Source organism: Leopardus geoffroyi, chromosome C3 (assembly GCF_018350155.1).
Source record: "Leopardus geoffroyi isolate Oge1 chromosome C3, O.geoffroyi_Oge1_pat1.0, whole genome shotgun sequence".
Classification (NCBI taxonomy): Eukaryota; Metazoa; Chordata; class Mammalia; order Carnivora; family Felidae; genus Leopardus; species Leopardus geoffroyi.
The window spans coordinates 63067797-63082233 of NC_059338.1; the positions used below are offsets into that span (position 1 = coordinate 63067797).

At 43.0% G+C, this 14437-nt stretch overlaps 1 protein-coding gene across 12 annotated transcripts in view; it reads left to right on the top strand.

Moving 5' to 3' along the window:
- SDCCAG8 (SHH signaling and ciliogenesis regulator SDCCAG8) overlaps positions 1-14437 on the top strand; it is a 246791-nt gene that overhangs the window by 183841 nt on the left and 48513 nt on the right. The window contains exon 18 of one of the 12 annotated variants that reach the window (XR_006705982.1): positions 2024-2133. The exons of 10 other annotated variants lie outside the window; for them this stretch is intronic. Coding sequence is in view for 1 of the 2 variants with exons in the window: in XM_045453158.1 (XP_045309114.1) it covers positions 1182-1194 (13 nt within the window). In the remaining variant the exon portion in view is untranslated. One more of the 12 variants, XM_045453158.1, reaches the window with a different exon arrangement.

The window sequence follows — 14437 nt, forward strand, 5'->3', positions numbered from 1 at the left end:
TTCTGTGCTGACAGCAGCAAGCCTGATGTGGAGCTTGAACACATGAACCATGAGATCATGACCTGACCTGAAGTTAGACACTCAGCCGACTGAGCCACCCAGGTGCCCCCATGTTGGTAGTTTTAAATTGGCTGTGGCAGAAGGATTCACATCACAGTAATCGGCAGACACGAAAGAGGACCTCTTCTCTCTCCCCATCCCCACCACCCCCGAGAGCTGCATTTCAGACATTTGTTATCACGCCATGATGGATTTGCTTCTACCCCTCCCTCAGTAACTATCTATTCCTTGGTCCCTGTGCACAAGGTTTCCACCCATCTTCCAGAGGAAGATAGCTTTTACCTCTCACCTTCCCCCAGGACCTTTTCCTCAGGTTTCTTATCCCTCATCCAGAAGCTTGAGGCTTTTGCTTTGTATGACAAAAGAGTCTAGTTAGGGGGCAGGGTTTTGTGTTTGTGCCCCAGCTGGAGAGGTACAAGGGGAGCTCTGTGGTCTCCTCTCCTGCCCCCCATCTTTCTTGTGAGCATCCAATGGAAGGAAGCCTGTGGAGAGGTCCTTGAGAATGAGTGCAAATCCCTTTTACCCTCCTGTGTCTGGGACTCATGGGGATTCTAGACTGTTAAAGAGGCCATACTCTAAGAGTCCATTAAAATCTTCACCTGCTTTCCTCTTACCTACATTTATTGTGGCCACTGCTCTTTCCCAGTCTCTTCCAAAGATAAAATAGCTCAAAAGTTTCTGTCTCTCCTCAGAGCGGCATATCTAACCTTTTGGAATTGAGTTCGTGTGGTTGTCTAGTGACCTCAGCCCTGGTTGGCTCAAGAAAAGTTATGGTTTTATTGATTATCTAACTTTTTCCTCATTGTTAGGGTAGATCTGGAAGAGTCTTTCTCTTGAATCATGTAAAAATGCCTGGAGTTTATCCTGAGCACTGTTGAAGGATTTTACATCGGGAAAGACTGTGATGTCAACTTTTTGAATACAGTGATGTTTGTCTCACACTTGCAAAGCCAGAGTGGCCCCCTGAACACTTTCTGCTCAGCATTTCATAGCCTTAATTTTGTACCTTGTTTCTATTGCCTGAGTTCATAGATTGTTTTCGCTAGTATTTTTCTTGCATTATGAGATGATTTCCATTTCTATGACTTATTCCTCTGGTGTGTATTTCTATCTGTTTTTAGATATATTAATTAACCAAGTACATGATATCAGTGAAGATTTTGCCAATCCCTTCATTTCCATTGTTTTCGAACCTGAGCAAGAATTAAGGGCAGATGTTTGCTTGCTGCTATCCCAGGACAATGAGTGAGGGAAAGGAAGGTGAGGCATGGAAGAATGGAGAACAATGTAAGGCGATGTATTATCATACTGGTGACTGTTTCATGATAAACCACAGAGACACAACCATACAGATGCTTCTGGACAAACCTGTTACAAAGAAATTGCCTCCCAATAGCCCACTGGAGGGAGGAAAAGAGAGCGAGTTTTATCTGTCCAGGTTCTGTCTCATGTCTCCCGTGGGTCCAGAATTTTCCCCATGGGAGATAATTCACCTGCACTTTGAACTAAATTAACCAGTCCTTTTAGAGCTACCTCAGAAGCCAGATCCTAAATTCTAGGGTTTGACATGGCATTTGACTCTGAGTGGCAGGAGGAGCCCGTGACTTGAGATGTGGGCAGTGTGCCTCAGTGGCAGACCAAGATGGCCACCATGGGACCAGTGGGCTCGAGGGCAGCAGCGAGGTACTGAGAGCCCAGGAGAAGGTGGCACCAAGAGACGCTGATTGATACACCTGTCAGGGGTAATGACATTACATAGTGTCAGCCTCAAGGCCAGCCCTTGAGAGAGACTTCATTATGTGCCTTCCCTGTACCCTCTGCTGCTTCTTCTCTTCCAGACTGATCCATGACCTTTCACTGACTATGCTCATTCCTGTAAATGCGTCTTTGGTTAGGTGTCTTTCATTTTCTTTTCTTCACTTCTCCTCCTGGAATCTCTACCTTGGCTTCTTTTCCTTTCCAGGCAAGACTGAGTGCCGTACTCTCTGGATGCCTGAGACTCTTCCTCAGGACAAGCTCCGTGACATACCGCACCCAGAGACCGCTACTCCATTCCTCTGGGACCCTACAGCAGTCAGTAGTTATTTCTATTTTTCTTATTCCTTCATTTTTTCTTCATTAATTTGCAAGCTTAGGAAAGAACAGTGGCTAGGGAGCAGAAGCTCGGGGTTTATGTCACCTGCCAACATAGGATTTTGGACAGGCTTAAGTAAGCTCTTTGAGCCTTAATTTCCTTATCCGTGAAATGGGGATTAAAGACCATGTAAAATAATTATGAGGATCAAATCAGATCCTAGGTATGAAAACTGGGGGAGGGGGAAACTCTGCACTGTATAAATATAGCATTATTATGAGATCAGCTGTCTTACAGTCATGGTGTCATGGAATCCCAGTGCATCTTAGGCAGTTGGGACTTGGTGATCTCTGACACAAGACCGTAGTTTTGTAATTAAAGCAGCAGAGAGGCCATATGGAATGCAACTATTAGATCAGTACTCTTAAGATAGTATTCTTGTCTTCTGTGTTTTAGAGGGGCAAACTGAGACTCCTAAAGGTTATGTGACTTCCCATGATCACCATTGTCACTTAGCTAATGCATAGTGGTAGGGCCGATCTAGAAATGCAGGGCCATCCAACACCAGAGTTCATACTGCAGTACCTCCGCAAGGGTCCCCCGCCAGCCAGCGTCTGAGCTAGGGCTGGTCCCCAGGACCCCGGAGTCCTGAGCTGTGAAGTTCCCTGGCAGATTTCCCCATTCCAACCTGTGAGTGACAGTGTGACATCTAAAAGTCAAATTCTCTGCTAGGGGCTCTTCAGGCTGATGTGCCTAGAGCCCCCCCCCCCCCAACCTGTTACAGCAAGACTAAATGAGTTTTTGAAAAGATTTTTTAATTACCAGTGGAGCATATGGTGCATAGTGGTTAAGAACATGCAGTTTCTGAAGCCTTCTGCCTGGGTTCTAATCCCAGCCCCACTGCTGAACAGGCTGTCACTCCTCTTGGGCAAGGCACTCCTCTCTCAGTGACTCAGTGTCCTCATCCATAAAAGGAGGGGAGAATGTATCCCCCACCGCGCCCCGCCTTGGGTTGTTCTGAGACCGAAAGGAGCTTCAGGTCTGCTGCTGCAATGTATGTTTTTGTTAAAGAAAATAATTCATTCTTGGGTCTTATTTTGCAATTCCAATTAAATAGTAGGCCATCGCTAACTAAAAAATAAATCAAAGGAAAAGAAAAACCCAAAATAGCAGGCTTCCCTTGAACACTAGCTGGGCTCTGCTGATGAGATGGCTGAACCTTCCATTTTCTCAGGAGATACTCAGTTTTAGGCTGCTTTTTGTGGGGTTGTGTTCTGAGGCAGACCTGGCTTAGGCAGGGCGGTTTATCTGCTGGTCAGAGAACTCACAGGGCAGTCCCAAGAAAAGCTGGAGCCTCAGCCTGGCAGGCAGGACTTGTGCATTTGCAAGCCGGGCGCCCAGCCCCTTGGGCACCAGGCTTTTGTGCTCTTTTAGCTCTGATGTTGCACAAAAGATTGCAATCTAGAATCAATCGAACATGATGAATGGACTCCTTTGTGGGATTCCATGTTGTTTTTCACATTTCTTTGGTAATTTTGAACAAAATAACTTCGGAAGTGATCACACAAGGAACAATGTCTTTAGACCCTTTAAAGCGTTTTCCTTTGTTTAGTTGAACATGTACATTTAGGGGGTAAAGCAAGTTCGTGCATTGTTCTCGCCAGGCATAACATGCAGACTGCTCGCTGGCGGTGGAAATGTAACAGATTTAAAGAGCATGTTTGGTTTTCTGATAATATCCTGATGATATACGGTGATTTTCTGGGCCTTTGTTTTCCAGAAATTAATTGATTAAAAAAATTGTTACTCTCCTTGAAATGTTTGTGTGTGTATGAACATGATAAGCAGAACCATTTTCTCCTTATCATCCATGAAAAGTATGCGACAGTTTAAAAAGCAGGTATTTTAACGTTTATTTATTTTGAGAGAGAGAGAGAGAGAGAGAGAGAGAGAGAGAAAGAAAATATCCCAAGCAGACTCCATACTGTCAGGAGCCCAACATAGGGCTTGAGCCCGCAAACCGTGAAATCATGACCTGAGCTGAAATCCAGAGTCAAACGCTTCATTGACTGAGCACCCAGTAAGGAGCAGGGATTTTAAAGGCATTTTGTAGAAATATAGAAAAGCAGCATGAAAGTGACTTTCGAGTCACTCTCTTGCACTAAATGCAAATTGTTAGTGTTTATATGCTAGACGAGAGAGAAAGTAGACATCCATCCAGCTGATGCATTGCCTACTCTAGCTGCTAAGTGGAGCTCACCCAGCCCTTTGCAAATGTGGGCATGGGAGAAAGGATGGGTGTTAAAGATGCCAAACGTGTGGTTCACACGGGGCTGCTTTCCCGCCAGTGAGGGCTACTCACCTGCCCCTTCCCTACCTTCCCCTTGTTTGTCTAGGACTCCCCTCATTTTTACATTATTTTTCCTCTCCTGGTTCAGTTGCTTTGCCGCGGATCTTCATACACATGCAGTGAAATGGTGTGCCCTGGGTGTGGCATTTTATTGGAATCCATATTGTTAGGGTGTATTTTCCAAAATTTGAGACAGCTAATCATGAAACAGGGAATTTTAATCAACCATCCAGTGGCCAGGAAACTCTGTGTCCTTAAAAAAAAAAAAAAAAGTTATAGGAAATGTGAACATTGAACTATCTTAACATTGAGGTTGCTCTTTCTGGGCTCAGTTATAAAAAGAAATGCCTTATATTCAGCTTAATTCTTTACCACCATAGAAATTTTAGCATCATAGAAAAGTTTGATGAATAAGAGAAGAAATTTTTAAAATTTTTTTTAAATGTTTATTTATTTTTGAGAGAGAGAGAGAGAGAGAGAGAGACAGAGCGTCAGCAGGGGAGGGATACAGAGAGAGGGAGACACAGAATCCAAAGCAGCTCCAGGGTCTGAGCTGTCAGCACAGAGCCTGGCGTGGGGCTCGAACTCAACAAACCGTGAGATCATGACCTGAGCCAAAGTTGGATGCTCAATTGACTGAGCCACCCAGGCACCCCTAGGAGAAGAAATTTTTATCACTGACCCAAAGCTCAATCTATACTCTGCACTATGCACTAGAAAGGATCGGTGTTAAAGATAATATCTATAATACCTGTGTCTATGTCTAGATTAATAGTGCCAGCTTTCCATTGCAAAAAGAGGCTCTTTGGGGAGCAAAATGATTAAAACTTTGTATTGTCAATTCCTAAAATATCTCAAATAGATAGCAGTTAAATTCATGATGGCTTATAGCCAAGATATAAGTTTGGCTGTGTAGTAAATAGTTCACCATACTATGACCGGAGGCGATTTTTACATCTATCTCAGCAGTGCTTCTTGAGGCTGAGGCTTTGAGAAAAAGATCTTAGGAAGCTGGCAGTTCTGGGCAGATGTGGATCTATACCTCTGGCGTCACTGGTTGTAATTTAACTAGAGCGATGTTGCAACCATCTGGGTAGCCAAACGGCCGAGGTCTGCTCTTACCCGTGATTCTAAGTATGGAGGAGATCTGCTTGACTTCATAGACACTGGATTTATAAAAAGCAGATATGTCAAGCAGTAACCATGGTGGCCTGCTGCTGGGATGTGTCTGCAGCCAACTTCCTGGGGTGGCTTCCCTCAGACACTCAAGTGTTGCGTTCAACTGTATCTTTGTGCCTGTGTGACACAGAGCTACGGGATTTTATGTCAGTTCCACCTTTAGGGGAAAGCCCTGATTTGCATAGATCACCTAATCTGTAGAACGAAAGAACATTAAAACAAAAAAGTACAGCCCCAGAAGTCCTTTCTACTAATATGTGGACCTTGCCATTTTTTCAGACCAAATTTCAGCCTCACTGTCACAGAACCTTTCAACATTGAAAATTAACAGCTGATTTCTTGCTCGTGGAGAAAAGCTTACTAGATTCTGGACCACTTTAGGACCAATCCTGGAGCCTACCGTCTTTCCTGATTTCCCTCAAACTGTTTGGCTGTGTACCTCCACAGTGAGAGCTATTAGAGTTTTTGCTGATGCGCTTGGCACATCTCCAGCAAAATAGTCCATTAAAATTCAGACCCTTTCCCAATAATTGAGACAATCAATTTACATTAAACAAGGCACAATTATACTTTCATGTACAATTTAAATTCTATAGAAAATAATCAGTGTGCAATAAAGAGGGACACTTATTTTGATGCAAAGGGATGTTTTTATAGTCTGCATAAACAAATCTTTCATATTTTCAAAATAGTTCCCTCATTATCTTTGGTGTAGGAGAACTCTATTGTGTGTTATTTTGATGTAGGGACAAGTGTGTCCACGGCTGCATGTTTAATAAGCAATGTGACTTTCTCTCCATGCCATTTAAATTGCAAGGGCTGAGATAGAGTAAGGTAGGCACTTGCTTGCTGTTTGACATGAAATCACTCTTGTAAAATGAGCAAACAAAGAGTATTGAGTGAGTTCGTTTGCTTTTGTTCAAGCCTTAGTGAAATAGGCACCAGGTGTTCGTCTGGACCTTTGTGCAATAGACCAGGGATCATGTGTCGATCCTCAGGAAGTTGTTCGGAGGGATTTGGGAAGGATGCACAGGACAGGGGACGTAGTCGTGGTGGTCTCGTGCCTACAAACCGCAGCGAGGGAACATACCAGGCAGCCAGGCTCCCAGGCGCCCAGCCCTCCGCAGCTCTCCTGTGCAAGCTCTCAGCAAGACTGGTATCGTCGGTCAGGAAATCTAGAACACCGGAGAAGCAGTATTAGGAAGAATATAGTACAAATAATGACAAGATAGAAAACAAATCCTGTCAGAGCCTGAGAATATATTTGGCTTCCGCTTGCTGTGTCTGTCTGTTTCTATAAACGGTCCAGAATAGAAACCGGATGTTTAAACTCTCTCTCCCTTTCACATGCTCGCCTCCCCCTCCTGTCTTCCTTCCTCTTCAGTATTAGTAGACTTACTATTTTTATTAGTTTGTATTTATATTTCCATTTTTCAATATTTGCCATTTGTGTGGGTAACACATTAATTTTTAATGAAATATTTTCAGACTCTTGGAATAACTGAATCATAAAAGAAAACTTGAAATTGATATAGATTCTAAGGCAATGTGTAAACTGAATGTTACAATTACTTTTCCCACTCTTAAGTGGCAAATGGTTATTTTAAAAGGTGATGCGTGCCTAGTTTAAATCTCTTATATTTGCGTAGGAGTCTAGTTTTTGTGTCTAATTTTTTTGGCACAAGATACCTCAGGTACCATTCTAATAAAAATGAAAGAAATATCAAAACAATATTGGTGCTCTCTGGTAATTTCCCTCTTATCTAGAAGCATGTATTTTTGACAAGCCTCGTTGCTGTTAAAGAAATTCATTTGTAATTTAAGTTGAATCCTGAGCTAATTTTTCATTGTAGTTCTGTTGCAGAACTCTAGATTTTAAAGAAGGCAGCATTTGGGGGCGCCTGGGTGGCTCGGTCGGTTAAGTGTCTGACTTCGGTGTAGGTCATGATCTCACGATTCATGGGTTCAGGCTCCTAGTCGGGCTCTGTCTGACAGCTCGGAGCCTGGAGACTGGAGCCTGCTTCAGATTCTGTGTCTCCCTCTCTCTCTGCCCCTTCCCTGCTCATGCTTTGTCTCTCTCTGTCTCTCAAAAATAACTAAATGTTAAAAAAAAAAACTTAAAGAAGGCAGCGTTTGTTTCTTTGAGTAGTTTGTGTTCTTCAGCCAGAACTGTTTGCAGTCTTGTACTTGTAAAATTAAAATTAATCCTTGAAAATCTTTGAACAATTTTATGTTACATGCTATTCCCAGAACTAAAGCTTGTAGTCCACTTTGGAACTGTAAATTAGTAAGTATGGTTTTTCCCAAAAGCTTATTTTAGAAAGCATGGACATTGGAGATGTGGCATCTTAGAGACTTTTTTCCCATTCTCAAACCATAAGGATACAAATGATCAATTGCATGTTGGTAACTTGAATCTTATTTGTGTGTGTGTGTGTGTGTATGTATATATATATATATATATATATATATATATATATATATATATATATATACATGTACACACATACACGTATATACGTGTGTGCACACAAATATGGTGTGTTTATTATATATAAACTTGTATTTTTGTATTAGAAGTGTATATATCACTTTACATTTTTTTCTTTGTAGTAAAAATTTCTAAATAATATTACCTTTCTTTTTTTTTTAAGTTTATATTTATTTATTTTAAGAGAAAGAGAGCAAGTGGAGGAAGGACAGGGAGAAAGGGAGACAGAATCCCAAGCAGGCTCCATGCTATCAGCCCAGAGCCCGATATGGGGCTCAAACCATGAGATCATGACCTGAGCTGAAATCAAGAGTCAGACACTTAACTGACTGAGCCACCCAGGTGCCCCTAAGTAATATTATCTTTCTGAAATACATTTGCTTATTCTTATCATTAACAATAAATTTGTATATTTTTTCCAAATATTTTTATTTTATGTTCCAAATAAAGATGAGTAAATGTTTTCGGGAACACTGCCTATCTTATATGAGCTGAACCACACAGAACAACATTTTCAAGAACCTGAGAAACGTGAAAGATTAGTGTGACGCCCCCCTCTTTGTGTTAGCATCTACTTCTCACCCTGCATCCCTCCTCAGCAGACACTTTATAGATGAGGAAACTGAGGCCTGAAGGGATAAGGTGACTTCTAAGATACAGTTCAGGTAATGACTCTAATCTGTGATCTCTGACTGCCGCTCTCATGTTTTCTCCTGGACCCACTCAGTAATTTATGTTTCCAGAAGGAGGGAGGTGGGCTACTACTAATAATCAAGAGGAGAGTATTAAGTGCAGGTAAGTAGATGTTTCACAAAGCCGGCTTATCCTGCAAGCTCGAACCCAGAAGTTGGGTGGTGAACTGAGAGGCCAGGAAATCATAACAAGGGCTCTGGGTTGGGCTCAGACAGTTCCTTTGCGAACAAATCACCTGATAAGGAGCGCCACATCGTCTTTTCTGGACAAGCCACACCAAAGTTGCATCTTTTGACGCATCCAATTTTGGTTTCTCTAAACCATGAGACCCCTGGGGAGCAGCCACCTTGCAGAATTTGCTGTTTCAATGATGCTCTCCCACCAGATTTTTTATGATTATCTCATGCACACTTAATTTGACAGACTTAAAAAAAAAAAAAAAAAAAAAACAACAGCAACAACTCTGCTTTGTTGATTCTTTCTAAATCATTCCACTTTGTTTTCAGTGAATCAGCAAACTTTTTTTTTTTTTTTTTTTACCAATCACTTCTGATTTCACTAAACATTAAGTTATGCTTGTGTAGGCAGCCTAAGCAGTCTTAGGAGGAAACACAAGTGACTGGGGAGCGTGCATGCGGGCGGAGCAGCAGTGCCCAGTCGTACTGGCGGCCACAAGGACTGAGCGTGCTCTGGACATTGTTCAGTACATTTCATGGCAAGCAAAGGGAAGTGTTGGTTCATCAGGAGCTCAGGGCAAGTGGCCGTCCATTCAGAGAGCTCCTGCTCTACTTTGGAGGGAACCGCTAGGGTCAGACAAATGAAAGCGTACAAAATACTAACTCTTGGGTAAGAAGAATCTGCAACACCCTCTCCGTGCACAGTTTCCCTCTTGTACCACAGAGGAGGCAAGCCACTTGGAGGCAGAAGACGGGGAGCTTTCTCTGTTCCCGTTTTGCTTTCTCTTCCCCTGGATTACGGAGAACGGCCTCGCACCACCCAGAAGCTGGGCCAGTGGAGTGTTCTTATCCCAAACAAACGTTCCACAGCTGCCTGGCAGGAAAGGCAGTGGCCACCGTTCAGCCTAGAGAATCACCCTCGTGTACAGATTTCCGAGTGACCTGCTGCTCGGTTGGGGATGGTGGGGGCTGCAGTCCTGCTTTCCTGAGGGAGCTGATCTCTTCCTTGCACGGAGTCCTAGCAGGAGTGGTTTCTTAGGAGACTGGGCTGCTGAAAATGCAAATAGTTTCAAAATGGTTTTCCATAGGAGGAGGGCACTTGTTGGGATGAGCACTGAGTGTTGTGTGGAAACCAATTTGACAATAAATTATATTTAAAAAAAAAACAAAAAACCCAAAATGGTTTTCAATAAATTCTTGGATTGAGAACCCGTGCCTGGTTTTTATTAATTTTTAATTTTTATTTTTTTAATCTTTTTAATGTTTATTTATTTTTGAAGGAAAGAGAGACAGAGAGTGAGTGGGGAGGGGCAGAGAGAGAGGGAGACACAGAATCTGAAGGACTGAACTGTCAGCACAGAGTCCAACGCGGGGCTCAAACTCACAAACCACGAGATCATGACCTGAACTGAAGTCGGTCACTTAACCGACTGAGCCACACAGCACCCCCCCGAGAACCCGTGCCTGGTTTTTAAAGGGTACTATGAATGCATTAAGTCCCATTCCTAGAATGATAATGAATGAAGAAATCAGTAAGTAATGAACAACTGTCCTCTCTCTCAATTGGGTGAATGTCATTTTTCTACTTCTCTTTTTATCATTTTTATTTGGTCTAAGCATCCATCCATTTTCCTTTCCTTTTTTTAAATTTATTTTTTAATGTTTATTTTAATTTTGAGAGAAAGAGCACAAACAGGGGAGGGGCAGAGAGAGAGAGAGGGAGACAGAGAATCTGAAGCAGGCTCCAGGCTCCCAGCTGTCATTGCAGAGCCCGTTGCAGGGCTTGAACCCACAAACTGTGAGATCATGACCTGAGCCAAAGTCAGACGCTTGACCCACTGAGCCACCCCGGTGCCCCCCATTTTTCCTTTCTTAATTAGGTCATGGTATTTGCCAAGATGATGATTATAGCACACAAACTGCTTCAGACACACACACACACACACACACAAAATAATGCAACATCCTGCCTGTTGCCTCCCTTGCTACATTTGTTGTGGGCAGCACTTTTCCATATGTATTTTGTGAACAATCAGTTCCACAAAATGGTCTTTGAAAAAAGCAGAGGATTTAGTTTGGGACTTATTGCATAAACTACCCACTCTTTAGAGAGGCAAAACTTACATTAGTATATTAAAAGCCTTGATAAATCATAGAAATTATTAATCATTTTTAAAGTTTAAGTTGGCTTTAATTAAAATAATAATATAGATATTTGTAAACATTTAAACTTTACTAAACTTTACAGATAAGGGTAAAAGGGCAGGGCTTTAAGCCACCCTGCAGGACTGTGTGTGGAGACAGATCACAGGTCGAAGCGTGGAAGTGACCGTGTGGACTGTGTGGTTTCTCGTGGCTCCGTGATCATCTCTCATCCCTTTGCCTCTCTGTCCCACTGTATGTCCTTTGTACCCTGGAGCACAGTGATCACCAGGTCGTGCTTTCTAACTCACCGGCAGGGGGACCCACCCATGACTGCTGCACATGCAGGCGATGGAGTTGTTACCCGTAGGACAAGTTTGAGATGTGATTAACCCTGGTAACTGACACTGTGTCATGGAGCGGATTTTGTGAGAAACAGGTCCTCTGTTACCGAGTATGTGGCTCTCATGAGCCAGGAGAGTAAACATCCATTTTTCTCTCGGATCATAGGCTCTCAGAAGGGATTTTTTGTTATGTTCCTCCTCCTTCTCAGGGATCTAGGGTCATTTCTGAGTATATATAGAAAGAAGGTCTGTGTTCACTTAATTATTTTTTCATTTATTGTTTATACACTCTTCAGATACTGAGTGCTGACTATGGTAATAGAGGTGTGTGGTAGGCTCGGGGATGAAAGGGACCTGAGAGTGAACCCTGGTCTTTGAGAATACAAGGCCAGATGCTCTTGCCTATGTTCCCTGAAGTCTGGAATACTTTTTCTTCTCGGCCTACGGGCCTCATGTTTCTCAAGAGGCAGGTCAGCTGTCCTTTCTTGAGGGACGCCTTCCTTCACCCACCGTCTGGGTGTTCAAACCACACTTTGTTCAAGTGCACAGGACGCCGTCTTTATTCTTTGAATGTCCAACTGGTTAGACCCTGAGTTCCTTGAGAACAGGACCCGTGTCCCAGTCATTTGTTCCTCAAGCCTGTCGCCCAGGTACTTAGGTACTTAGGTACCAGGTACTTAGGAGACACTCACTCTGTGACTTTGCAATCATTTTTACCTTCAAGCTTGCCTTTTTCAGCCTCCCCAAAAGTGTAGAAGCAGGAAAAATAGTGAGCTAAAAGCAGAGCTTGATGGGAATATACAACTTTAAAAACATATTTTATAACCTCTTACCCGGATCCTCACATTTGGAAAAAAAACCATTCAATTCTAGGTGTGTCAAATTGCTGTCATTGAGTAAATATAAATCTAAACTGTTATTGTGTAAGGATGTGTATCCAGTGAGCACTCAATAAATATTAGTCACAACTATTAAACATGCTTTGATCTCACTAGTACTAGAGGTGCTTCCTCACTCTATTTAGGCCATTTAACTCCTCACTGTGTTGTTAGTTGGTCCTTATCTTGTAAGGTTTGTAGGTCATATTTAATGGAGCTGAATGTGAGGGTTGGCAGCAGTTACATAAATGACGTTGACTTTACAAGTTTTACAGCCATCACTTGGAACGAGTTATATATTTCCCAAGCTTTTGGTTTCCCCAGTGGCCTGATATATTAGAGGATAACTATTAACTTGCAAATTTTGTGAGAGTTGTTTTTTTTTGTTTTTTTTTTTAATCAGCCAAAGTTGACGTTTTACCCAATGCCTGTGATTTCTGTATCATAGGTGAAGGAGAGAATCTAGAATTGAGGTGGGGGAACATTTTTCTTGTTTTACATGGCCAGACAGAACAGCCCTTGGAAGATGATCCTTGGAAAGAGATGATCATTTCTTGCTCAAACCAAATATACCTTAACTTCTGTTATGTCTCCCACTGTAAAATAATCATTTCTGGGACTTCTGTCTGGAAGTGCCCCAGGTTTTCCACATGACCCTTAAAACACAGGGACATTTGTGCTGCATTTCATATTTCTTATTTTGAATTACGCCACTGTGTCCACCTGCAACGTCATCTCCTGCTGGGCCTGGCGGGATCAGAGGGTCCCGGATTCCTTGGGCTTGTCACTAGAACCCGGAGGGCTGAGCGAGTGCAGGTGAGGTGGCCAGGGGGCAGCTGCCTTGGCCCTTCCCCCCCACGTCCACGCTCCCTTCCTGGTTCCAGATCGCCCCGTCTTCAGTGTGAAGAGTCAGTGACCCCAAGGAAAGGCTGGAAAATGTGTGGGGCCTGCTCTCCAGATATCTCACATGAGAGCTACTTTCAGGGTGAGATTTGGGGGGTTGACTAGGGCAAGGCTAACTGAAAATCTGAGTTCTCACGGGGGACCGCCATTTCTTAATTCTCCATAGTTGGTTCCCTCTTGGTCCAGTGTTTCTGTTTTCTAGCACTTACAGCACTGAGTTCATGGTATTGTGTGTCCTTTCCTGCCATCAGATGGAGAATTCTTTGGTGTGAACCATGTGTTTCCAATCTCTGAGGTCCTGGTGTATACAACTATGTTGAATCAATGAATAATTCTCTAGGAACTGAAACTTTTAATTTAAAAGCTGTTAGCTAATGGTTAGTATTGATATACACTGATTACTTATGTGCCCTCATTTCATTCCACCCGTCCATTAGGATTTGAACTCACCGGGCTTTATTAGCAGTTTTTTAGCCCTTTAAACTACAATACGGTTTGGTCCATCCAAAGCAACAGCAGCAGCAACAACAACAAACAGACAAAGGAAAGTGAATACCTGTTACCTGACAGGAATGGCAGGCTATGGGGACAGAGAAGATAAATTAATCACTGGTCTCTGATCTCTGGAGAAAGAGGTGTAAAGCCCTCACCCCATCCCCACAGGCACCATGGGTAAAGACTTTGGTAGAGATGTGTGTGTGTCTGCATAGGATCACTGAAGAGAGGCACCAATCCAGCCCAGGAGATGCTGGAGAACTTTCTAGAGGAAGGGACGCCAAAACGTAACTTCAGAGGGTGTGCAAGGCTGCATGGCAGGCAAAGAGGAAACCCAGAGAGAAAAGTGGTGTCACATGAACAACAAACAGGGTGTATTGCAAGGTGCAAAGCAGGAAGGAGGTCCGGGCCAGAGACTTGTCTTTGTGTCCTGTAGGTATTGGGGAACCAATGAAGAGTGTTAAACAGGACACAGTAGCAGATTTGCATTTCAAATAGCTCACTCTGGTGGCAGCATGAAGGGTGGATTTCAGGGAGCCAGGCAGGGAAACTAGACAGGAAATGATGGGTGCCTGAAATAGAGGCGAAGGGGAGGAGGTAGATTGGGGAAATGTGTAGAAGGTGAAGTTGGCTAGCAGTTGATGGGATATGA